The 25,977-nt window shown below is 40.9% G+C and overlaps 2 protein-coding genes across 5 annotated transcripts in view; one reads left to right on the top strand and one right to left on the bottom strand.

Annotated features, from left to right (window-relative positions):
• Window positions 1–18,588, top strand: part of pter (phosphotriesterase related) — a 52,132-nt gene extending 33,544 nt beyond the window's left edge. For all 4 annotated transcript variants that reach the window (XM_072253777.1, XM_072253781.1, XM_072253778.1 and 1 more), the window contains exons 4-5: window positions 14,073–14,213; window positions 16,971–18,588. In XM_072253777.1, the coding sequence (XP_072109878.1) occupies window positions 14,073–14,213; window positions 16,971–17,181 (352 nt within the window). In that variant the 3' untranslated portion in view covers window positions 17,182–18,588. The remainder of the gene's footprint in view (window positions 1–14,072; window positions 14,214–16,970) is intronic.
• A 66-nt stretch (window positions 18,589–18,654) lies between these two features.
• LOC140195459 (complement C1q-like protein 3) lies at window positions 18,655–21,059 on the bottom strand. Its single transcript, XM_072253782.1, has 2 exons — window positions 20,248–21,059; window positions 18,655–19,505 (listed from the first exon to the last, which is right to left on the bottom strand). Exons 1-2 carry the CDS (start codon window positions 20,836–20,838, stop codon window positions 19,326–19,328), a joined length of 771 nt encoding a protein of 256 aa, XP_072109883.1. The 5' UTR covers window positions 20,839–21,059; the 3' UTR covers window positions 18,655–19,325.
• Between the last annotated feature and the right edge of the window lie 4,918 nt (window positions 21,060–25,977).

The following is a 25,977-nucleotide window of genomic DNA, read 5'->3' on the forward strand; positions in this document are numbered from 1 at the left end:
AGATTTAAAATATCTAAATAAATCGCACATTAATTTTGTAGTGTATATTTGAGCATTGTAAATATATGGGTTCATTATTCATTCTTTGTTTACTTAATGCATTGTGGGTTATATGGAAGATGTACATGAAAGGCACAGGTAAGTACAGCATCACGTCATATGTGAGCACCTCACTAAGAGAAAAGCGAAGAAAAACTAAGAATGCAAATACCCTGGCTCCTGTGTTTTTCTTTGGATTTGTTTCTGAAGTTACAAAACATAACCATAGCAATGAGGAAGATTTAAAGTAAAATCAAGGCAACTGCCTAGCTGTTGAAGTGCAGCACATTTTTCTTCAAAAGGGGAGAGAGAGAGAGACATTAGAGTTAACAAAAAGTGCAACACTTTTCTCTTCAGAAGGGAGAAAGACCTTTGAGTTTTGAATAGAAAGGCAGGAAACAGACAAATTTAACAAGCAGCAAATATGGTCAAAGGTTCATAAGCAGTGTGTATTGGTTAAAAATAATAAATAAATAAAACAAAAATAGCTGGCTAGGCTACAACAGAAAAAAATAGATGCACTTGATAGCAAAACAGAACAAATTAGGCAGTATTTTGAAGCAACTGAAATAAACGATGAAAAATGGGGGCCAATGGTACTAAGTGCAGTGGGCAGAGAAGCATACAATTTGCTTAGAAGTTTAACTACTTCAACCAAACCAGCTTCTATGAGTTATGCTGATATCGTGAACATGATGCAGGAGCAGTTAGAACCAAAACCATTGTTGATTGCAGAACACATTAGGATACAAACATGGAATCAAAAGAAAGGGGAGACTATTTCATCCTATGTGCCTGAATTAAAGAAATTAGCCAAGCATTGTTAGTTCAGAGATGGGTTTAATGATGCACTAAAAGATTATTTAGTTTGTGGACTCTTACAAGAAAGCATTCAAATACAGCTCCTAACTGAAGCTCAACTCACCTTTAAAAGAGCAGTTGAAAACACTCTTATCAGTGGAAACAGCAGACAAGAGATGCAAGTGAGTTACACTGGGGAATAAAAATGAGCATGAATGAAGTTAACGCAAACAGCGAAGTTGCAATGTCTAAACACAACTCTAGCTGGACAAAAAAATTGTTTTACTGCTGTGCATCAGACAACAGACCAATGCAGGTTTAAAGGCAAAGCTTGCAGAAAATGCAACAAAGTAGGACACATGGAAAGAGCATGTGAGGGAGACAAAATAAATGGACTAAACGCGGAAGAGAAAAGCATAAAAAGTCAAGTTGCAGTTTCAGAAAGGGCATTAATATTCATGCTGTTGATGAAACATCTGATAGTGATAACAGTGACGCAGGACTAAATAGCCTTGAGATTTACAATGTGATAACTAACAAAAGACAAGCAATATGGCTTATACCAGAAATGAATGGCAAATTAATTAAAATGAATTTGGACATCTGCTCAACTGTTTTAGTCATTACACAAAATTAATTTGAATCCCATTTCAAAGGTATTGAACTGAAGCCTGCAGGTGTCTAACTAAGAAACTATATGAAGAAAAGTTAACTACTGTGGGAATGACATTTATAGCAGTGAAATACAACAACCAACTAGTAAGCCACATTGGGCTTGTGTATGGTAAAAAGAAGAGGGCAGCATTGTGGGGCTGTGATTGGCTGAGATAACTGCAACTTGATAGGAAATATATTCATCATTTGCATACCACATCCCCTGCAATAGAGGCAACTGAAAGCAAACTAAGAAAATTGCTATCATTCCTGAATTAGGGTTTTGGCCCAAAACATTGACTGTTTACTCTTTTCCATAGATGCAGCCTGGCCTGCTGAATTCTTCTGGCATTTTGTGCATATTACTTTAAGAAAGGTATTGGATGATGCCAGAATACAGTTCAAGAATGGCATTGAAAAACTTAAACATATCAAGGGTAAAACAGTGTTAAATGAAAATGCCACACCCCAGTTTTACAAAGCCCATCTGGTACTATCCATGATGAAGTAGCCAGTGAGCTATATCACATGGAGACTGAAAGAATTCTTTCCAAGGTTGTGTTGAGCCCGTGGTCAATGCTAGTGATCCCAGTAGACAAGAGAGATGGTTCTGTCTGAATCTGTGATGATTTTAAATGGCATCATCAACCCAGTGCTGAAAGTAGATCAATACTCTCTTCCCAGAATAAAGGAGATCTTTGCAAACCTTTCTAGAGAGAAAAACTTCAGCAAGTGGAATTAATTGAGGCCTACCTACATATGGAGATGGAAGAAGAGTACAATGTGTTTCTTACCATAAACACTCACAAAGGGCTTTATTACTATAATAGGCTTATTGTTAGAGTAATATCTGCACCTGCACTCTGGCAGAAAGCTATGGACCAGGCACTGCAAGGCTCCCCAGGCATCCCCTGTTACCTGGATGACACTGTTGTTACCAATGAGAATGACGAAGAACATCTCCAGGATCTCGAAACAGTGTTAAGATTAGACGATTATTGGCTCAGAGCACAATGCAGCAAGTGTGAATTACTTAAATCACACCTTTGATGCACAAGGATTACATAAGTGTGCCCTGAAAATTCAAGCAGTGGTGGATGTCCAAGGTCAAGGAATGTGTCACAGTTGTGGTCCTTTTTAGGATTTGTTAATTACTGTAACAGATTCCTGCCAAACCTTGCTACTGTGCTCCATCCCTTCAACTCATTTCTGCGATTGGGAAGAAATGGCAGTAGACCAATTGGTGCAAAGTGGCTTTCAAAAAGGTAAAGGAAATGGTGACATCAAACATGGTACTCACACATTATGATCCACATCACCCAGTGAAGCTTGCCTGTAACAACTCGCCTAATGGTACAATCATGTCACATATTATAAGTGATGGAACTGAATGCCCCGTAGCCTTTGCATCACATTCCCTTACCACTGCAGAGAAAAATTACGCCCAGATTGACAGAGAGGCCTTGAGTTTGCTTTGGAGTGTAAATTGTTTCAACTAGTACCTGTATGGGAGGGAGTTTACTCTCATTACTGATTATCAAGCACAAGTGTCCATTTTCAATCCACAGCAGCAGCACAAATGCAGAGATGGGCTCTGTCCTTTTTATCCTTGCAAAAGGAAATACTTGATGAATTTACAAAAGAGGACACTCTTCTTGACATATTTTCTCAAATGCAACTCAAAAGTCTCCATATTACGGCAGAGATGGTCCAAGGGGAAACCAGAAAAGACTTCATGCTGTGTCAAGTACAGATAGCAACCAAAAATGTCTGGAACATGCAGCAGAAATTCCAGTTAACCCACTTTTAACCAATGCCGGGATGAAATTGCCGCTGACAGGCATTGCCTTATGTGGAGATCGAATGTGGCTGTAAAATCCACGCTGAGAGCTAAAGTGTTGGAGGAGCTATGTGCTGGTCATCTAGTCATAGTCAAAATGAAAGCATTAGCTCGAAGCTTTGTGTGGTGGCCTGGGATAGATCAGCAGATTGAGCAGCTTGCTATGCACTGTTCAGGATGCCAGTACATCCAGAAGATGCCAGGAGCAGTGCCTCCTCAACCCTGGGAAAAGCCTGCATTGCCCTGGCAGAGGATTCATATGGATTTTGCCAGACCATTCATGGGCACAAATTTCTTAGTAGTAGTAGTAGTAACCTCCACTACAGTCTTTGAGCACTGTTGATGTGTTGAGAAGCCTTTTCTCAAGGACTGGTGTTCCAGAACACATAGTCAGTGACAATGGACCACAGCTTGTTGTGGAACAGTTTCAGTTATTCCAGAAAATGAATGGAATAAGATATATTACATCTGCACCGCCCAGCTACAAATGGCTCAGTGGAAAGGATTCTTTAGAGTCTAAGAATGCACTACAATCAATGTCAGCAGAACACATTACGCTCACGCTGAATCAGAAGCTTACCAATTTCCTTCTTGGATATCACAATGCAGCACACTCCGCAACAGCAACTTTCCAGCTATGCTGTTCCTGGGCCATCCGCTGCGATCACACTTAGATCTCCTCAAACCTAATCTCAGAAGGACTGTGCAGGACAACAACAGACATAAATTGAGGGCTCTTCAAACAAGGAGGTTCAATGTTTCCCTCTTGGACAAGCAGTCCTGGCAAAGGACTACAAAAGTGATCGAAAGTGGGTTCTTAGAAAGACTAAGGACAGATCAAGACCACTCACCTACACATGGGAGATTAAGTCAGATTGTCATCCGAAGACAAGATATCGATCAGTTGAGAGTGTAGTCAGCTTTTAGAGAAGAAAGTTGTCCAGAGTTGTGAGGGTTGCTTCCTTCAGTCCCAGAGTCAACTCCTACAACCACCACAGATGAGGCCCCAGAACCTGAGATAGTTTCACAGCCATATCTCACCTGCCAAGCACAGTGAACCAACCTGGTCAGGAAATACATTTTCCTGTGAGAGAAAGAAATTCTCCACAGCACTTAAATCTTTAGGTCTGAATGGGACAATTTATAATTTGCTAAGATGGGATGTCTATATAGTAGTTGTATTATATAGTATACTGTGTATATAGTTGAGATGCATTCAGTATTGCATTTATAGCTAATTAGGGAGGACACAGTATTTAATATTTCAGTAATATAAAAATATTGTTTGCTTAAGTATTCTTTGTTTACATAATTCATTATGGATTATATGCAAGAAGTACGTGAATGGCATGCGTCATTACGTTATTAGTGCCTCACTAAAAGAAAGGTAAATAAGAATGCAAATATCCCACCTCCTATGTTTTTATTTGGATTTGTTTCTGGAGTTAGAAACTATAACAATTTTTCTCTACTGAAAGTCATATAGGCATAGCCTTGTCAATGATGCTGGGAGAGATTTGAAAGTGGCATCAATAAATCCTTTGGAGAGAGATGTCCAGTGTTGTTGCGGCCATCTGAACTGTTTCATCCCTCCTGTAGCTCTTGTCCTTTTACTGCCTAATAGAGAAAATCTTATGGATGATTTATTGCACTTTATTTTATTTCACCTTCTTTAAATAAACCTTTGCAGGTTATTCCTATGATGGGTGTTAGCACATTCCCCTGTAGACTTTGTGCATTTTCTTACAGTAGTTCATTTAACCTTCCAGTTCCAATGAAGAATTCGTGCCTTAAGTTTAACTGTTCTGCATCTGGAGCTGCTGGACCTAGTAGTTACTTTTTCTTGTTTTTGCTTTATTTCTTTTTAAAACCAGATGCAGTGTTTTTTATTGATACTTCGCTTCCCTTTGCGACCTTTCGTTTTGTTTGACTCTGAGTATAGGAGTATTGTTGTCAAGTAATATAACCTTTCTTTAATTTCCCAATGCATCCTAAACTTAGTTTCTAAATTTTCCTGATGCAAAGAATAAAAAGTAGCTTCATCCCATGACATTATAAAGAGCAACCATGAGGGGTAAAGGGAATTGAAGTTAGAGATCTCATACCTAATCCCAAACTCCTGCTGACAATGGTAAAATACCTCACCCTGCTCGTTCACTAGTTTCTCACTACTTAAATTGGTTCTCCCAGTGTATTGCACCAGCTGAAATGGCATACCTATTGCTATTCACTGTAAATTGGAAAATTAGTTTTGAAATGGCCTCCAGTGGTAAATCTTGAATTGGTGTGTTGTTTAAAAACATTCTTTTTAAATATTAAATAAGATATAGAAGCAGAAGTAGGCCATTTGGCCCATCGAATCTGTTCCACCATTCAATCATGGTTGCTACAATTCTTCCAGTCATCCCCACTACCTTTCCCTTCTCCCTATACCCTTTGATGCCCTGGCTAATCAAGAACCTATCTATCTGTGCCTTAAATGCACCCAGTGACTTCGCCTCCACATCCACTTCTGGCAACAAATTCCACAGATTTACCACCCTCTGACTAAAGTAAATTCTCTGTTCCAAATGGATGTCCTTCAATCCTGAAGTCGTGCCCTCTTGTCCTAGACACCCCTACCATGGGAAATAACTTTGCCATATCTAATTTGTTCAGGCCTTTTAACATTCGGAATGATTCGATGAGATCCCCCCTCATTCTCCTGAATTCCAGGGAATACAGCCCAAGAGCTGCCAGATGTTCCTCATACGGTAACCCTTTCATTCCTGGAATCATTCTCGTGAATCTTCTCTGAACCCTCTCCAATGTCAGTATATCCTTTCTAAAGTAAGGAGCCCAAAACTGCACACAATAGTCCAAGTGTGCTCTCACAAGTGCCTTATAGAGCCTCAACATCACATCCCTGCTCTTATATTCTATACCTCCAGAAATGAATGTGAACATTGCATTCGTCTTCTTCACCACCGACTCAACCTGGAGGTTAATCTTTAGTGTATTCTGCACAAGGACTCCTAAGTCTCTTTGCATCTCTGCATTTTGAATTCTCTCCCCATCTAAATGATAGTCTGCCCGTTTATTTCTTCCACCAAAGTGCATAACCATACATTTTCAAACATTGTATTTCATTTGCCACTTCTTTGCCTATTTCCCAAAACTATCTCTCTGTTTCCTCAACACTACCAGCTCCTCTGCCTATCTTTGTAGCATCGGCAAATTTAGCCACAAATCCATTAATCCCACAGTCCAAATCATTGGCATACATCATAAAAAGCAGCGGTCCCAACACCGACCCATGTGAAGCTCCACTGGTAACCAGCATCCAGCCAGAAAGGATCCCTTTATTCCCATTTTCTGTTTTCTGCCGATCAGCCAATGCTCCACCCATGCTAGTGCCTTCCCTGTAATTCCATGGGCTCTTATGTTGCTAAGCAGCTTCATGTGTGGCACCTTATCAAAGGCCTTTTGAAAGTCCAAGTACACCACATTTACTACATCTCCTTGTCTACCCTGCTTGCAATTTCCTCAAAAAATTGCAGTTTTTCAAAAAAATATTGGAGGAAACAGGCCCTGTCAGGACCATACAGCAGCAGATCACGTGCATTGGTAGCGCCCTTTTCCCCAAATGGCAAAGGCAAAGTCATCTATATGCAGAGAGCCATTTTCTCAACAATTGAGCAGCTATACTGAAAAATGTAATACAAATTAGTGCTTGGATAGCTTGAATTTATTTATTGATATACTGTGCGATATAGGTCCGTCAGGCCCTTCGAGCAACGCTGCCTGGCAACCCCCAATTTACCCCTATGTTTAGTTTCAGTCTGAATTGTTTTTTTTTAAACGGCTGTTTTGCTTTGCGTCTTTGTTTAAGATGAAGATGTCTTGTTGCACCTGAGTGTTATAAGAAAACCTCTCGTCTCTCTGATTGCAACATCTGTGAGAAGTGCGCCTGCTTGCAGCTCCTTGCAGATCATGTTAGGAATCTGGAGCTGGAGCTGGATGACCTGCAGCTCATTCGGGAGAATGAAGAGTTGATAGGTAAGAGCAACAGGGAAACAGTCACGCGGGAGGCAGGTAGCTGGGTGACTGTAGGGAGAAGGGAAGGGAATAGGCAGACAATGCAGAGTTTCCCTATAGCCATTCATCTCAATAACATGATATCCCATTGGACACAGTTGTGGGATGGGGGGGCGGGCATGGTGGTTGCTGATGGACCTACCAGGGGAAAGCCACAGTGACCTGGTCTTTGGCACTAAGTCTGGACAGAACGGAAGGGAGGAAAAGAGGAGGGTGATGGAGATAGGGATTCAATAGTTATGGAAACAGACGAGATTCTGTGGACATGAAAGTAACTCCCAGAAATATGTTGCCTACCAGATTCCAGGGTCAGGGACATCTCAGATCTGGTCCACAGCATTCTTAAGGGGGAGGATGAGGTATTGGTACCAACGACATAGGTAGGAAAGGGAATGAGGTCCTGAAGATTGAATATAAGTACCTAGGTAGGAATATGAACAGCAGGACCTCAAGGGCAATAACCTCTGGATTGCGCTCTGTGCCTTGCAACAGTGAGTGTAAGGATAGGATAAGATGGCAGATGAATGTGTAGCTGAAGAATTGACATAGACAACTGGATTTCAGTTTTCTGGATCATTAGGATCTCTTTTGGAAAGATATGACCTGTACAAGGGGGATAAATTGCACCTGAATCCAAGGAGGACAAATGTCCTTGTGGGTAGGTTTGCTAGGGCTTTTGGGCAGGGTTTTAAATAAGTTGGCAGGGAGATGGGATCAAATAGGTCAACATATGGAGAAATTGGTGTGAATATAGTTTCAACTTGTAGAGAGACTGCGAGGAAGGATAGGCAATGGATGGGGCATAAATGCAGTCAGTTGGATGGTTGAAGTATGTCTACTTTAATGCAAGAAGTATCAGGAACAAGGGTGATGAACTTACAGCATGGATCAGTACATGGAACCACGTTCAATGTTGTGGGCTACAGGGCAGGAATGGCTGGTCATTGTTCCAGGCTTTTAGCTGTTTCAAAACAGACAGGGAAGGTGGTAAAAGAGGTGGGGGAGTGGCATCGCTAACCAGAGAGGAGGACATGGAGGACCCATTCACTAAGTCACTGAGGGTGCAAGTCAGAAACAGGAATGAAGTAACCACTCTGTTTGAACTATTCTGTAGATTTCCCAAGAATGACAGAAGGACAGATTTTGGAAAGATGCAAAAATAGTAGGGATGTTGTCATGGGGGATTTCAACTTCACTAACATTGATTGGCACGTCCTTAATGCAAGATGGAACAGAATTTGTTGTGTGTGTCCAGGAAGGATTCCTGACACAGTCTGTGGACAGGCTGACCAGAAGGGAGACCATACTGGATCTAGTACTAGGCAATGAACCTGATCAGGTGACAGATCATTTGGTGGGTGAGCATTTCAGAGATGGACAGGGATAGGAGGAGATGATATGGAGAAGTATTGTAGGAGGGTGAATTAAGATGTGAATAGGCAGGAACTTAGGATCATAAATTGGGAATGCAGATGGAAATGTGGAAGTCGTTCAGGAGACACTTGCTTGAAGTTCTGACTAGATTTTTCCCATTGAGGCAGGAAAAGGATGACATAACTGACAAGAGATATGGAACATCTAGAAAGGGGAAGAAAGAAGCATAATTAAGGTTTAGGAATCAAGGCTCTAGAGAGTTACAGGGTAGCCAGGAAGGAACTTCAGAATGGACTTGGAGCTAAAAGGGGACATGAGAAAGCCTTGGTGAGTAGAATGAAAAAGAACATGCACATATGTGAATAACAGGAAGATGACTAGAGTGAGGGTAGGACTGATCAGGGATGGAAGAGGAAACTTATGCCTAGAGTTGAAAGAGGTAGTGGAGGTCCTTAATAAATACATTGCTTCAGTATTCATCAGCGAGAGGGATCTTGATGAATGTGAAGACAGTGTAAAATAGGCTGATTAGTCGACATTGATAAAGAAGATGTGCAAGAACTTCTGAAAACATTACGATAGACAGTTCCCCAGAGCCAGACAGTATATACTCCAAGTTGCTACAGGAAGTGAAAGAGATTTGGCAATGATCTTTGTGTCCTCACTGGCCACAGGAATAGTACCAGAAAACAGCATATGTTATTCCATTTTTTAAAAGAAAGGTAAAAGGGATAATCCTAGGTATTCTAGACCAGTGAGCCAATGATGGGCAAACTACTGAATTACTAGAGACTTGATTTATGAGCATTTGGAGAAACATAGTCTGATTAGGGATAGTGAGCATGGATTTTTGAGGAACAGCTCATGCCTCATGAGCCTGATTGAATTCTTTGAATGTGACAAAGCATATTGATGAAGGTAGAGCTGTGGATGTGGTGTATATGGATTTTACTAAGGCAGTTGATAAGATTCCCCACAGTAGGCTGATACTGAAAGTCAGGAGATATAAGATCAGGGGAAACTTGGTTGTGTGAATTCAGTAATGACTTGTCCCAAGAAGGCAGAGGATGATAGTGGATGGGGTGTTTTCTGCCTGAAGTTCGATGACCAGTGGTGTTCTGCAGTGATCTGGGAACATTGGCCTTTGTGATTTGTATAAATGCCTTGGATGAGGAAGTGGAAGGGTGGGTTAATAAGCTTGCAGATGGCACAAAAGTTAGTGGTGCTGTGGATTCTGTAGAGGTTGTTGTAGGTTATAATGGGATATTGATAGGTTGTAGAGCTGGCTTTGAGGTGGTAGATTGAGTTCAACACAGAAAAATATGAAGAGATGAACATTGAAAGGTCAAACTTGAGGCAGAGTACAAACTTAATGGCAGGACTCTTAACAGTGTGGATGAACAGACAGATCTTAGGGTCCACATTCATAGATCCCTCAAAGTTGTTAAGCAATATGATAGGTGTTAGAAAGCCATATGTTGTATTGGTCTTCACTAGTCAAGGAATTGAACCCAAGAGCTGCAAGGTAATGTTGCAGGTCTGAAAAAGTCTGGTTAGACCATACTTGTAGTATTGTGAACAAGAGGAATTCTGCAGATGCTGCAAATTCAAGCAACACACATCAAAGTTGCTGGTGAACGCAGCAGGCCAGGCAGCATCTCTAGGAAGAGGTACTGACGAAGGGTCTCAGCCTGAAACGTCGACTGTACCTCTTCCTAGAGATGCTGCCTGGCCTGCTGCGTTCACCAGCAACTTTGATGTGTGTTGTGTTCAGGTCTTGTAGGAAGGATGTAAAAGCTTTGGAGATGGTGCAGAGGAGATCTACCAGGCTGCTTCTTGAATTAGAGAGCATGCATGTTTGATGAGGAAAGGTTGGGCGAGCTAGGGCTATTCACTTTGGAGTGAAGAAGGATGAGAGGTACCTTGATGGAGGTGTCTGAGGATAAGAAGCGTATACCTTGATGGAGGTGTCTAAGAGGATAAGAAGCGTATATAGAGTGAAGACCCAGCGACTTTTCCTCAGAGCAGAATTTGCTAATACGTACAAGAGGGTATAACTTTATGATAATTGGAGAAAAGTACAGGAGGGATGTCAGATGTGTTTTTGTTTTAACAGAGAGTGGTGAGTGCGTTGAACACCCTACCAGGGGTCGTGTAGAGGCAAATATATTAGGGATGTTTAAGAAACTCTTAGACAGATAGATGGATGAATGTGAGAGGGAAGCCTTAGATTCATCTTGAAGAACTTTAGAAGGTCGGCACAACATCGTGGACTAAAGGGCCTGTACTATGCGCAGGAAATACGAAAGTAAGAAAGCACATGCCACCAGGCTCAAGAACAGGTATTGCCTTCCTGTTATAAGGCTACTTAATGGCTCTCTAGTACAATAAGATGGGCTCTTGTTCTCCTAGTTTATTTCATGATCGTACACCCTATGGTGTACCTGCTTTGCATTTTTCGTTAGCTTTTATACTTCACTCTGCATTGTTACTGTTTTGCCTCAATGCGTTATGTAATCGCTTGATCTGTATGAACAGTATGCAAGACAGACATCTCACCGTAAGTCGGTAAATGTAGTAATAAGAAACCAATGCCAATTATCAGTTTCAAGAAGGACTTTCTCCAAGCCATGAAATCTACAGATGCTGTAAATTGGAAGGAAAAGGGAGAACGCTGCAAACAGTAACAGGAGGCAGGTCAGAGAGCTAACCTCAACTTCTTTCCCAAATGGTTTCTGGCCTGTTGAGTGGTTCGATCGTTTTCTGTTTGTAATATTAGTAATTTATATGTAATTCCAAATGATTTTACTCGTCCAACAAAATTGATATCGTCCGCGAATTCCGTAAGAAGACATTCAAACTTTGCAGTGATGTGCTTGCAACAAGCTGAAAAACTATTCGCCACCGCATTCAGTCGCAACTCCTGCAGGTGAATAGTCGGCCAGAATTCTGCTGGCTTCTGAATGAAATTCAACTTTGTATAGGGGTCTGCGAGCGCATCGGGCTGGAATTTTGATTCCTTCCGGAAAGGATGTATGCAGCTCTCACGAGGTCTGGGAGCAGTCTGGTTGAAGGTGAAGAGCCAGGGGAAGGAGGTATGGAGGGTTGTGTGGAGAGGGGTTAGAGAATTTTTGATAGCGTCTAAACTTCACCTCTTAAAAGGTCAGAACTATCAAAAACTGTTTCTTAAAAGCAATCCGGATCTAAAATAAAGTACTTTAAATCACTCAACCTCCAAAATTTAAGTAAAGAACTGTAACATACTGCAACATTTTAATAGCCAATTAAAAAGTGAGCCCCCTTGAAATAAACGAGGAGGTACTGGTCGCGGGATGTTATGTTGTAGTAGCTGTCCCTGTGCTCCAGGGGTAGCTCAAATTTCAGGCACCCACGCTTAACTCCGTGAGAAGTAGTGTCCGACTCCAAGCTAAGAAGCAGCTACGAATAGCTGACTGCGGTTGCTGGAGACATTGAAGCTGTTGGATGGGTTACACAGGGAAGTGCCCGTCGTTTCGCTGATTGTTTCCATGCGAAAAAAATCCTGCGTTATTATGTGTTACTCATCTTGCAGTTCTTGCTTATGCCAACATTTACCCTGAGTTAAGCATGAGCTGGAGAAAATATGAATTGCAATAACAATTGAGGATGAATTTCGATACAACTTAATTCAAAATACTACATATTTCATAAAAGCACACAGTGCTGAAATGACAGGAATGGGTGCGCACATATATTAATGCAGAAACGCAATTCAAGTAGAAATCATGTCAGAAGTCATGATTTCGCTGGAGAATGTATTGCTGGGGTGTACCCTTTCTTCAGTTCCGATCACTGAGATGGTCATCATTGAAGATGCAATCCAGAGAAGACTCGTGAAGTTCCTGGTATCATGGACTTGATATGGAAGGTCAAGCAGGAGAGTCACCAACTATTTTCAACCTGAACAGGAGGCAACTCGATGGTTGTACACATGCTGATGTACACAATGGAAAATGCTAGTCCAGAAGCAATAAAGTACATTTGAAAACATACCCAAAGGAGCTTGGTCCAAAGAAGTAAATTATCGCTAAATGAGCGATGTTTTAAGGTAGAAAGCTAGGGGGGCTTAGAATGGAAGACCAAAAAACAACGAGGACATTGGTAAACAATGTGTGATACGGAGTGATATCGCGACTCTGGTTCATCAATAACTTCCGCATCCCCAGTTATCATCCGATCTACCCGCAGTTTACGGGGTAATCATTATAGACTACACATCCTCAGCTGTCTAAACGGCCTGTTGATATTACCTTGTTGGGCAAATACAGATTTTTAGACAGGAATCGGCCAGCCCTAATAGTGCCAAATATTCTATATTGTAAGGAACCGAGTGATAGAGCTCGTTTATCTTGTCAGTTCCCTTGTTAAGTCCGAAAACAGTACACGCGGCTGTTAAATCTACGCCTCGTAGTTCTGGTTGTAAGGTTATTGCAATTTAATTATAATTACTCTAAAGAAAACCCGCCCATATCATACTGAGTGTTACTGAAATAAATGGCACGTTTTAATTTTTTAAAAAAACGTCTTGGTTGGGATGGTGGGAAAAAATAAAATTGCTGACTCGCGCAATGATTTTTTTTAAGTGTTTCTCATTCTCCTGAACAGGAGTTCTGAGGAACTTCGCCCGTTCTTTCTATCGTCACATCAGAACGTCAGCCGCTGAAAATTAATCTAGTTATGATAAACCTGCCTCACCATGGCCTATAGACTAATTATATATAATTTTTAGCAATCGTCGTACGCGAATTCTGATACAGGGCTTTCAGTTGCGCTTTCAAAAACAATGGAAAAATCCTTTTTAAGGTGTTGCAGTCAACCACGTTAAACATTCAAGATCTTGTAATGCTTTTGTTGTTAAGTTCCAAGAGTACTCAACCATGTAACCAGTAACTTTTCCATGTATGTAGGGTTTAAACGGGGAGAAATGGTTTTGATTTGTGGGCTTCGTTCGGGACAGCAATATTGGTCTGAAGACTTTACTGAGTGAAACTTGGTCCAATGTTTGAATTGGGTGATTCTGAATTGATTATTGAGAGGAAAGATTGGATACCGCTTGACCTTTTGAACTGGTGATAGCTTCATTCTTTTGGAGCTCCGTTTGTGTTGAAATATGAATTATTAATTATGCGCTTGAATACGATTGGCGTGTGAATGTGAACAATGAGCAGAAAGGTCACCGACATGCGGCTAGTGTATCATTGTGGGAACTAGATACAACATTTTATCTGTGATGTCTTTCCTTCAATAGGACCATATTTGACTCGGATAAACTACTAGAGTTTGCAAGACTGGGAAGTTACTTGGAATATGATCTATTCGGCACTGAATTCTTGAACTATGCGTTTAATCCCGTGGTGGATATGCCCTGTGACAATGAAAGGATCCATCGGTATGTACAATAGATACCGTACGAGCGCCACGTGAGAACTGTTTGGAAAGCCTGTGATTGTTTTGTGAAAGATAAGGTTTTCTTTAGTGAGTACGAACATAAACACTTTTGGAACTCGTCTATTTGCTATTTTTAATGTTTCGAAGATACCTTTTCGAGTTTTATCAGGCTTCCAAATGAGTCGGTTTGGTGTTCCCCTTGCAAATATTTCAAGTGTTCCTGCATTATTAAATGCCATTTCAGAATGGCATTCACACTTTACTCAGCGACATAGATTACAATAATTACGTTTTCGGAGCACCGTTCTTCATCTGCATACGGATTCTGCGCTGTGCATTGTTAACCATGAAAAGCAGAGTACTGTAACTACCTTAGGAGTCAGTTAACTTTGCGTACACGGGCTGTTATCTGTAAGTATGGCAGGTTAGTGGTTCTCGCTGATTTGTTTAGCCTGCTGCATTCAGTTCGATACACGCCAGACAAGAGCATGTAAAATAAAGATAAAAACAGGGGCCAGGTTACCAGACAAATTCACTTTTCATTTACAGTTAAAGACTCCAATATCTGAACCAAAAGAGGATTGTGTGCTTGTACATCCATTGGAAATGCAACGCCTTCTTCGTGGAACAAATGTGATACTGTGAACTGAATTAAAATATCCTTAATCCTAAATTTAATCATTGACAGTAACACATACAAAATGCTGGAGCAGCTCTGGAAATGAATAAACTGTTGACGTTTCAGGCCGAGACCCTTCTTCATTTCCAGCATCTGCAGAATCTCTCCTGTTTATCATTGAACAGGTGTCATTTGTTATTTTTGGTACATTACTAGATGTTTGAAAATACTCCGGAAAATATATTTATTGAGCATATTAAACGAGCTTCTAAAACATAGTATGCATGATTAAATTGACAGTTTCATTCTTTTAGTGCAATTTATATTCCTAGATTTTATGTGCTACTGATGGTTATGTTAATTTAGCATTACAACAAGTATTTTGTAAAGGGATGAAAGATCTAGCATTACTCTATCTTGTTTCTGATTTTGCTGCAGAGAACTAGGGGGCAAAGTAAAGATATTTCAGAGATCAAAAAAAAGTTGAGGTGTAGCTTGATGTAAGAATGAGTGGGATACTCGTCCTGCCTCTGCTCAATTGCTGGCAACATTTTGACTTCAATATTCCCATGGACACTTTTCTCACTCACTGTCTTGTCCAGTATCTATTAGCCTTTCCGAATTGCCCGTGCATTTGTTGGTTTGGCCGTTTCAAAGAGCAATTAACTACAGTGCTATCCATCTGAAGATCTCTATGTTCCAGGTTAGGCAAAGTTTTCTTTCTTGGAGAATATTATTGAATTCGATGAATTTCTTGACAATCTAGTCATCATTGTTGGCATTATTTATTCATTCCAAATATGTTTAATATCTGGATCCTAAGACTCCCAAATGCTATGGTGTAATGTAAACTCATGCCTCCAAATCAGTAATCAACACTAATAATTCAGTAATTATTGCACACCAATTAATAGTCATCAACAATGTGTACAGTATTTATACAACCATATTGGAATTTCAACATAACTTACAGAAAGATCATCGAGCATAATTCGACACTGGGGTATTTACAGTGTAACTGGCCAAGACTTGATTAATGAAGTATATTTTAAGTAGTGGCTTAATTATGAAGTTAAGCTTCTGTCTGATCTTCCATTTTCCATCCTAACAGGTCAAACAGATGACCCATCGTTAGGATCGGGAAAGGTGGTTTGCAGGGGAACTGAGGAAGATTTTTTAACATCATAAAATAGTAATGTAGTGACCAAAGCGTGATTAATGTCATAGGTTACAAGGAATATCCTAACTATGGTTAAGCCATCTGTCTTTCCTTTCATCTTAATAGGTATCAAAATTGAGTAGGTCTTTGGATAAGAGGAGATAGGGTTCAGAGGAGACAGGGGAAGAACATTTTTTTATTACCAGAGGGTATTTGGAATACTCAGGATCAAGTGCTGGTACATGGTATTAGTGTAGGTGGATATGGAAGTGGTTGACGAACAGGCCTGTCTCTGTGCTCTATGGTGAGTTCATCTAAAGTTTTGTTGTTCTAATAGTAGCAGGCACTAAAGGTAGTGCCAATTTTGCTAATCTGCACTTACTCCAAACTGAACACATCATTGTAATTTTTCTTATTTTTAAAATCATCTTCAGCCTCACTACTACATAATCTTTGGAATCTCTCCAGCCAATAATCTTCATGATAACTATACCCTTTCAGTTCTAGCCTAGTTCACATTCATAATCAGTTCTCTCTCTCTCTCTCTCTCTCTCTATCTCTCTCTCTATCTCTCTCTATCTCTATCTCTATCTCTATCTCTCTCTCTCTCTCTCTCTATCTATCTCTCTATCTCTCTCTATCTCTCTCTCTCTATATCTCTCTATCTCTGTCTCTCTATCTCTCTCTCTCTCTCTATCTCTATCTCTCTCTCTCGCCAAACCCCTTAATTTCAAAGACCGATCCACCTCTAAAACATTTCTTCAAATCTACTTTCATCGTCTTGTCGCCATTTGCTTTAATACCCCTTAGTGGCTCGGCATCAAAATTAGTTTGATAATGATCACGTGAACTAAGTAAGAAAGTTGCATAAAAAACTGTTCAGTCACGAAGTTCCTGCAATGTATGTATTTTACTAGTAATAAAGAGCTCTGAAAATGGTTAAAAGTAAATAGTCAAATGCCGAACGTTTGTCTTTTCAGAATTCGTTTTCTGGTTGAAGAGGGTTATGCAGATAAACTGCTGATATCCCACGATATTCACACTAAGAACCGATTGACCAAGTATGGAGGACATGGCTATTCCCACATTCTGACCAACATCGTTCCGAAAATGAGTCAGAGAGGTCTGTCGCAAAGTGTTATAGACAAGATTTTAGTAGAAAATCCAAAACGGTGGTTAACGTTCAAATAATTAGACATCAGATTCTCCCAAAATAATCTACAAAATCTGAAGAACTAAGTTTCCAAGTAAACCGATTTATAGTTGATTTCAGCGCAATGCTTTAGTTATAAATTCGTAATTTCTAGTACATTTAAAAGATGAAGTATTCTTTAATCGATGAAGGATGAAAAATGAACTGGCAATTATTTGAAGGACGCTTGTTTACTGTTTACTTGTGCGACAATAAAGATACGTTTAACAAACCTAATGAGGCAGATCGTATAATTTGGCACAGCGTTTACTGTAATAGGATGGGATTTATAGCAATTAAAATCCACTTGGGGCTATTTTTACTCCAACAATAATTTCTCGATTTTTTGTTTGCCTCCGATGACACGTGATCGTAGTACAGTTAAGACAAACGTCAATCATGTGTAAATTGGAGTAAATATAATGGAATATTTCTGAAATGTCATCCACTACCCTACATTAAAACTAGTGACTACACTTAAAGCATGTTTATTCATTGCACAGCACTCCTCATGGATGTGCTAAAAACCCTCTTCCTTCCATGAATTATTATTTGCATTTGATTCCAATCGGTAACTTTTATAGATAGATATTAGCAATATATTCACAAAGCAGCTACTAACTGACTACCAAGAAAGATGAATAATTCGTCAAAAGATGAATGAAGGTTTAAATCGGAGCCTACTTGTTCTCAAATACGTTATTTTAAAACAGCTTGAAAAAATATTTACTTGAAGAAAATGTTTTCTACAAAGTTTTAACCCTAAATTTAAAGCGCTATTTTCATGTACAGATCATAACTTCACTGATATTTATGGATTGAAACAACACACTGTTTACGTTAAATTTAACATAGAGTAGACGAGACATTTGAAGGTATTGCATCTTTTTTTAATACACAGCAATATTTTATAACATTAGTCTGTGTCCAAAGCAATAACGGAGGAATTGGAATGAGATGAATAAAAATTAACGTGTAAATAGAGAAAAAGAAATGGTTGCCTTATACCAGATGTCAAAATGAGTCCAATTCCTAGATTAAACCAAAACAATTACAACTGTGTAAGAAATTAAATGCCAAACGCCTTAAGTTAACCAAACTTATTATTGAGGCTAAGTGTTGGAAGCACGTTTTAACCGTATCCTAACTTCACACGATTGTTTTTCGTCTGTGATCCCATCGCAAGCGGCTGTCGGTTTTACGTGCAGTGGAATTATTCATCAGGGAAGTGGGACGTACCTGCTGTAATCTAAGAGTATCACTTACAAGCTTGGATGGCCAAATCTGTACAATTTAGTCAGGCGGTCTAATAATGTATGAAAAATTAACTGATAATCAGTGTTGACGAAATTTATTGTTATAAAATCAATGTCCTGATGATATTTATGTGTGACGTGAAAACATTCAATACCTTAATCTTATATGATTAAAAGATTTATTTTAAAAATCTATTGCATCTTATTGCATATACATATATATCGAATTTGAAATTCATGCCACAGCAATCAGAAAGCTGCACATTATCTATTGCGCACACATTATCCTTTATATTAAAGTGTAATTGTTAAATGAAAGATCAACTCCGATAGAAGGCGAACACTGACCTTATTAAAGACAGCAGCATACTCATTTAACATTGCAATTATAATCGTTGTCAGAAAATCGTTGCTCACCACGGCGAGTAATGTGGAATTCCAAGCAGAGAAATGGTTAGTCGCTACAACCAAAGAGATGCTGAATGGATAAAGCTGAAATTCAATACATCAAAGCATCTGAGGATGAGAACACCTGCTTCCCCCCACATGATCTTGAGGCTTTATAGAGAAATTGACCCCTCTGCTCAGAACTGGGTTGACTTCCTCTCACAAATACAATGCTAACATTGAGAAATTGCTTTGGGCAGAAAAGTCAGAATAACCCAAAACTGAGCTTATTTATATGGACATCGTCTTTTGTGCAAGTATATTTCAAATAGCTTTTCTTTCAACAAATAAAAATGGCTGACTGTATCCAGAAGTACCGTGCACATTCGGAGACCGTCCATTTGGTGTTTGCAGTGATCTTTCTTGGCCGTGGGGATCTCGCCCTCAGACATCCCCGCAGGAAGTGATTCGATTTGGTTCTTTATCTGTTCCTCCATTCCTCAATCGGCGTAGACTATAAATCCAGAGAAGGTGCTGTACTTATTGTTGTTACCGCCGTGGGCCTTGCCACCATCCAGTTTAATATAAACTTCATCCCCTGCATCCAAGTGCAGCACGACGCTGTTACTGGCATAGTCGTAGTTCTGGTCGGCGTCCTGGGCGATGGCGCTGGCTCGAACCTACAGAAGGTTGAGGAAAGTTACGAAAAGTGCGAGACCAGTTTGAACACTAAATTCCAATAGCAGCAATGGGCAATGAGCTATTCGCAACAGTTTTCAATATTCATATCGTCATATATTTTGCCATATCTGTCTTGCTTAGCCTGTCCTACTTGAGTTTATATCTATTTATTTCATTACAGTTATCATTGTTTTAGGCAATTATTCAGGTCCAAGCTTCATAGTTCTCATGTTAATCCTAAATTTCAACAACCTCTATCCCCCCGACCCAACACCTCTGGACAATATCTCTCTCTCTCTCTCTCTCTCTCTCTCTCTCTCTCTCCCTCTCTCTCTCCCTCTCCCTCTCCCTCTCCCTCTCCCTCTCCCTCTCCCTCTCCCTCTCCCTCTCCCTCTCCCTCTCCCTCTCCCTCTCTCTCTCTCTCTCACACACACACACACACTCCCTCCCTCCCTCCCCCTTCTCTCTTTCTCACTCACACACACAGCATGGTTGCATTCCTTTGTTTTTTATACCCTTTACTCGAAGCCTGTGACAAAAGATAATGGGTTTAAACATAACGCGGTAATCACGCATTTTATTCAACTGCCTAGCTAACTTCTTTTAAAAAAAACCTGGAAAACTCTCCTTTGCCCATTATGCCAACACTTCTCCCATTGAGTGAAAAAGCACAAATGCAAACGAAGGTGCAGTGCCAACTTTTGCCCTCAGCTACTGAAACTTGTTTGAAGGATCGCTCACCTGGCCATTTTTACACAGATCTGCCCACATGCTGGTGCCGTCGCCACCTCTCATCAAAACGTGGTAAGTGAAGAAGTAAATCCCCGGAATGGAACAAGTAAACTTGCCGGTGGTCGGGTCATAGTGGTTCCCGAGATTAGTGACCACATCGTCGAACTTGAGCATCTCGTAACCCTCGTGTGGTCGCTTGAGGCCGGCGTAAAAAGCGATCTTCGGCACTGTGCTGTAGGTCGCAGCGCTGATGGCTCCGGCGTTTGGCCCTGGAGGTCCAGGTAAGCCGGGGAGTCCCGGTCTGCCTGGCTCGCCCTTTCCTCCCGGTGGCCCGATAGAGCCCGGCGGTCCTGGTTCTCCGGGCGGACCCCTGGGCCCGGCCTTCCCCGATCTCCCCGGCTCCCCTTTGGGTCCTTGGATGAAAGTGGGTAAGGGCATCACACTGTGATCCCGCACCGTCTCCGCCGCCGCCGCCGCTGTGGTGGCTTTCGTGTCATAGGGGTCGCAGACCATCCTGCAGGTGCCCAGCATCTCGTAGTGGGCGGACGTACCGGCTGTGTTCACCAGCACCGGGATCAAGATCACCAGCAGAAGGACCATGACGACTCCCACCGCCGCAGCGATCAGTCTCTTCTTACGGACGACCCGCGTGAGAGGGGGACGATCGTCCTGTCTGCCTTTGGAAGAAATCGTGATGGTTGTGTGAGGACCACGACCAGGGAGAAAATAAGGGATACTTGCCAGAACAGTTTCAGCCTCGGCTCGACTTGACCCTGACTTGGCCAGTTCTTGGCAGTCTGGATGTGCTCGAGCTCGCTCTGGGGCTGTTGAGTGAGACGGCTGCTGGACGATGCCTGGAATTTAAGTACGGGCAGGGACGGCAAGAATCTTCTTCTCACGCCTCCAGCCAGATGCCACCTGTCCCGATCCTGTATTCACGTGTGAGCAGAAGAGCAAATCATCTCAAAGCACACAGAGATACACACACGCATGCACACACACACACACACACACACACACACACACACACACTCCTCACTCCTCATCGAATTAGTTGCAATTGACTCTTCGATCGGATATGTCACTCCAATTCGGCAGCAAAACAAACGCAAGATGAGCGGACGGTTTGGACAACCTGTTGGCCCAGGCGGATTCCCGTTATTTATTAAGACTCACGAAAAGTTGTTTCCAGCAGCTTCGATATTCAGAATGACTGGGGGGTGGGGGGTGGGCACAGAAATGCGCTTCCAAACTGTTAGATTGAGAAATTGCCTCTCGGTCCGCATGGAAGGAAGCCGAACCGCAGGCTGTCGCTGGGGAAGGAGTAATTTGAAAGTCTAATGTCAAGAGAAGCATCCTTGCCATTCGTGGCGGTGTCTGTTTTAAAATAAAATGCCTGCCAAATCAGTGATGAATTCGAGTTACCGTAGTGCAGAGGATACTAGGTTCAGAAATATTTAACACTCTCCAAGCTACTTCACCTGCGCTACCTTTACACTTCTATGTACTATGTTAAGGTCATGTACCATGGCGCTGGAAAACAAAAATGAATCGATCGTTCATCCTTAAGAATAAATGTCAGATCCTCTGTTTACTAGCGCCGGGGTGAGCTGTAAGGCTGCTCAGACCGGCAGGCAGAACAGAAGAATAGTACAGCTCGCCAGACCGAAGCCCGTCGAAACTGATAATACTAGACAGATTTTTAGATACGCTAATGTGTCTTTGTACTGTAGGTGTACTGTTTATAACATATTTAAGTCTAAAAGCTTACGACTACTTGCTGATCATTTCGTGTAAAACGCAATCAGAAAATGCCTCGTCTAAATTAAGCTCTACAAGACTCACAATTTTGTTGAAATGGAGATAATTGGGTATATCCGTGTAACGAGCAGATTCTGATAAATCTCCTGAAAACTGAAGAAAACCGAGAATGGCAATGCAATTTTAAAGACGTTGAAGCATGTAATGCAGTGTTTGTCAGAAATGGCACATTAAAGTTACCGTTGTGCTCCATCAGTGGATGATTACTGTTTGCAAATTAGAATGTAGTTTGAGTTTCAAGCCGCACCCATGTCATTGTGAACCAAGGTAACAATTAAGCCTCATGCTAACCATAGCATATAACAAAGTTCAAAGTAAAATCTTTTATTGGAGTACAAACAGGTCACCCCACAATTTAGGGAGGAACACCTCACTGAAGAATTTTCTGACCTAAATTACTACTTTTCCTGAAACCGACAACCTAGTTTTGATCTTAGTCAACTAACATTCAGTAAATTACACTAAGTGATCACTTTATTAGGTACCTCCTTCTCCTAATAAAGTGGTCATTGAGTGTATGTTCATAGCCTTCTGCTGCTGTAGCCCATCTGCTTCAAGGTTTGACATGTTGCACATTCAGATATGTTCTTCCACACAGCAGTGTTGAAACGTATGGTCATTTGAGTTACTGTCACCTTCCTGTCAGTTTGAACCAGTCTGCCCATTCTCCTCTGACCTCTCATTAACAAGGCTCACAGAAATGCCACTCACTGGCTGTTTTTTTTTGTTGTTTCTCAGTAGACTTGCGTGTGAAAATCCCAGGAGATCAGCAGTTTCTGAGATAATCAAACCCCCAACAATCATTCCACAGTCTAGCAACATGCATAAAAGTTGCTGGTGAATGCAGCAGGCCAGGCAGCATCTCTAGGAAGAGGTACAGTCGATGCTTTGGGCCGAGACCCTTCGTCAGGACTAACTGAAAGAAGGACTAACTTAGTTAGATATGCTTCTGTCACTTTGATAATATTTCTGAACAAATGAACATCTTGCCCATGCCTGCATGCTTTCATGCATGAGTTGCTGTCATCTGATTGGCTGATTAAACATTTGCATTAACAAGCAGGTATACAGGTGTACCTAATAAAGATATCACTGAGTACACAGTTGTAGCATAGACACTAGTTAACGGCCAGAACCCAAAACCTTGAAGGATCCCTTCTCCTTCTCTTGTCTAACACACTAAGGGAAGTTGTAACTCTACAGTCAGCTAATTCAGCACAAACCTGGAAACATTCTGCCCAAGCATTTGTAAAAAAAAACTCCTCAAGGCTTTTCACATATTGTGCTTGGTAGCAATTTTGAATGACAGCTCTTTTATTCTTTTCCTCAATATTGCATTTTTTGCCATGAAAAGCAAACGTTCCAACAAAATCATCCTTAAAAAATTTCAAACTCTAGAAACAATTAGCCTATTCCTCAAACTAAGATAGGTCAGCTTACACATAGTTCATGAGTTATGAATATCATAGGAAAAGTAGGTGTGTATTGTATTTCCCCAATGCCCCTGAACTGAGGACACAGTTAAGAGTGTCTCCAGAATCATAAATAAGCCAGATTGTCTGAAGATGGCAGAGGTCCTTCCCTAAAGAACACAGGGAATCAGATGAGGATGAGAGGAGACATGATAGAGGTGTACAAGATAATAAGAGGAATAGATAGAGTGGATAGCCAGCGCCTCTTCCCCAGGGCACCACTGCTCAATACAAGAGGACATGGCTTTAAGGTAAGGGGTGGGAATTTCAAGGGGGATATTAGGGGAAGGTGTTTTACTCAGAGAGTGGTTGGTGTGTGGAATGCACTGCCTGAGTCAGTGGTGGAGGCAGATACACTAGTGAAGTTTAAGAGACTACTAGACAGGTATATGGAGGAATCTAAGGTGGGGGCTTATATGGGAGGCAGGGTTTGAGGGTCGGCACAACATTGTGGGCCAAAGGTCCTGTACTGTGCTGTACCATTCTATGTTCTATGTTCATGTACAATCCAATTGTTTCATGGTTATGACTATTGAGAGAAGGTATTTTAAAAGAAAATTCAGATTTGAACCTCATAGTGAGATTCAAACATCAATGTTCCAGAACTATGGAACAGATCAATATTTCAATTATGAATCTGTACCTTGTGTTATAATTATTGCTGAGGGTTAGTGGGTTGGTCTGAAATAGGACTTTGTGAGTTTGTATGGATTTCTATTAATGAGTTTTCCTAACTTAGTGGTCAAAATTCAAGGCAAAGGCTGAGCAAAGCAAGGAGGAAAGTGGAGACAAAACAAAGTGTGGAAGCTGGATTCTGAATCTTAAACAATCTGCTGGGAGAAATCTATGAGCCAAGCAGCACCTGTGGAGGCAAAGGGATGGTGAATATGTTAGATTAAAACTGATACAGGATCTCAACATGCAGGGACTACCTCTAGAGGTCATGAGTTAAGGATGAAAGGTGAAAAATTTAAGGAGAACATGGGTGGAAACTTTCTCACTCAGAAGGTTGTGAGAACGTGGAATGATCTGCTAGCGCAAGTGGTGTATGCAAGCTGGATTTCAGCATTTGAAGTTTGGATGCATACATGGATGGTAGGAGTATGGAGGGTTATGGTCCCAGTGCAGGTTAATGGGAGTAGGTAGTTTAGATGGTTTGGCATGGACTAAATGAGCCAAATGACTTGGTTCTGTGCTATACTTTGGTATTAATCTATGACTCAAAGTGAAATGCTAACTATCCCTTTGCCCCTTTGCCTCCAAAAAAAGCAGCTTGGCCCATTAAGCACTTCCAACAGTGTGCTTTAGTAGAAGGCATGTAAATTTATCTAGTTTGGAAGCTGAGCTGGGAACCATACAGATCTGCAGACAAAACCTGAAGTCAAAGAGCTGATGAAAGAAATAACTAGCAACCACATCCAGGTCATTCTTCAAAAATGTTGTTTGTTGGCATCTAAATGATTTAGGACCCAGAACACATTTGATTCTCCCACTTGTTGAGATTATTTCAGAATATTTCAAATATGGATTACCTATGTTTAGCATAACTCTGTCAGGTCACCTGCATTGAATCCTTATTTATTTACTTAAATCCTTCTTAAATTTCCATTTTCAACAAATGTTCAATTATTATTGGACATCAGAATCAGAATTACAATCAGGCTTAATATCACCGACATATATCGTGAAATTCATTGTTTTGCAGCACCAGTACATCACAATATATAATACTAAAAATGATAAATTAAATAAATTATATATATATATAATTAAATAGAATATGTAGTGAAAACAGAGAGAAAAAAAGAAAGAAATTAGTGAGGTAGTATACATGTGTTCATTGTCCAGAAATCTGATGGCTGAGGCGAAGAAGCTGTTCCTGAAATGTTGAGTGTGCGTCTTCAGGTTCATGTTCCTCCTCCTTGATGGTAGCAATGGAAAGAGGGCATGTTCTGGGTGACGGGGTTCTTAATGATGGATGCTGTCATTTTGAGTCATTGCCTTTGATGATGTACTAGATGCTAGGGTGGTTAGTGCCTATACTGGATTTGTCTGAATTTACAACCTTTTACAGATTTTTCCAATCCTATCAGAGATGTTGATGCAAACAATAGGATGTTCTGCAGCGTACATCTGTAGAAATTTTCAATAGACTTTGGTGGCATACCAAGACACCTCAAACTCCTAATGAAATGCATGCTACTTTTGTGCCTTCTTTGTAATTGCATCAATATATTGGGCCCAGAATAGATCCTGTCTTCCAGGAAATTGAAACTACTCACCCATTCCACTTCTGATCCCTTGATGAGAATTGGTGTGTGTTCCCTCAACCTTCTCTGCCAAAAGTCTACTATCAACTCCTTGGTCTTACTGACGTTGAGTGCAAGATTGTTGCTGTGACACCACTCAACCAGCTGATCTATCTCGTTTCTGTACACTTCCTCAC

The sequence above is a fragment of the Mobula birostris genome, chromosome 3, assembly GCF_030028105.1.
Source record: "Mobula birostris isolate sMobBir1 chromosome 3, sMobBir1.hap1, whole genome shotgun sequence".
In the NCBI taxonomy this organism is placed as follows: Eukaryota; Metazoa; Chordata; class Chondrichthyes; order Myliobatiformes; family Myliobatidae; genus Mobula; species Mobula birostris.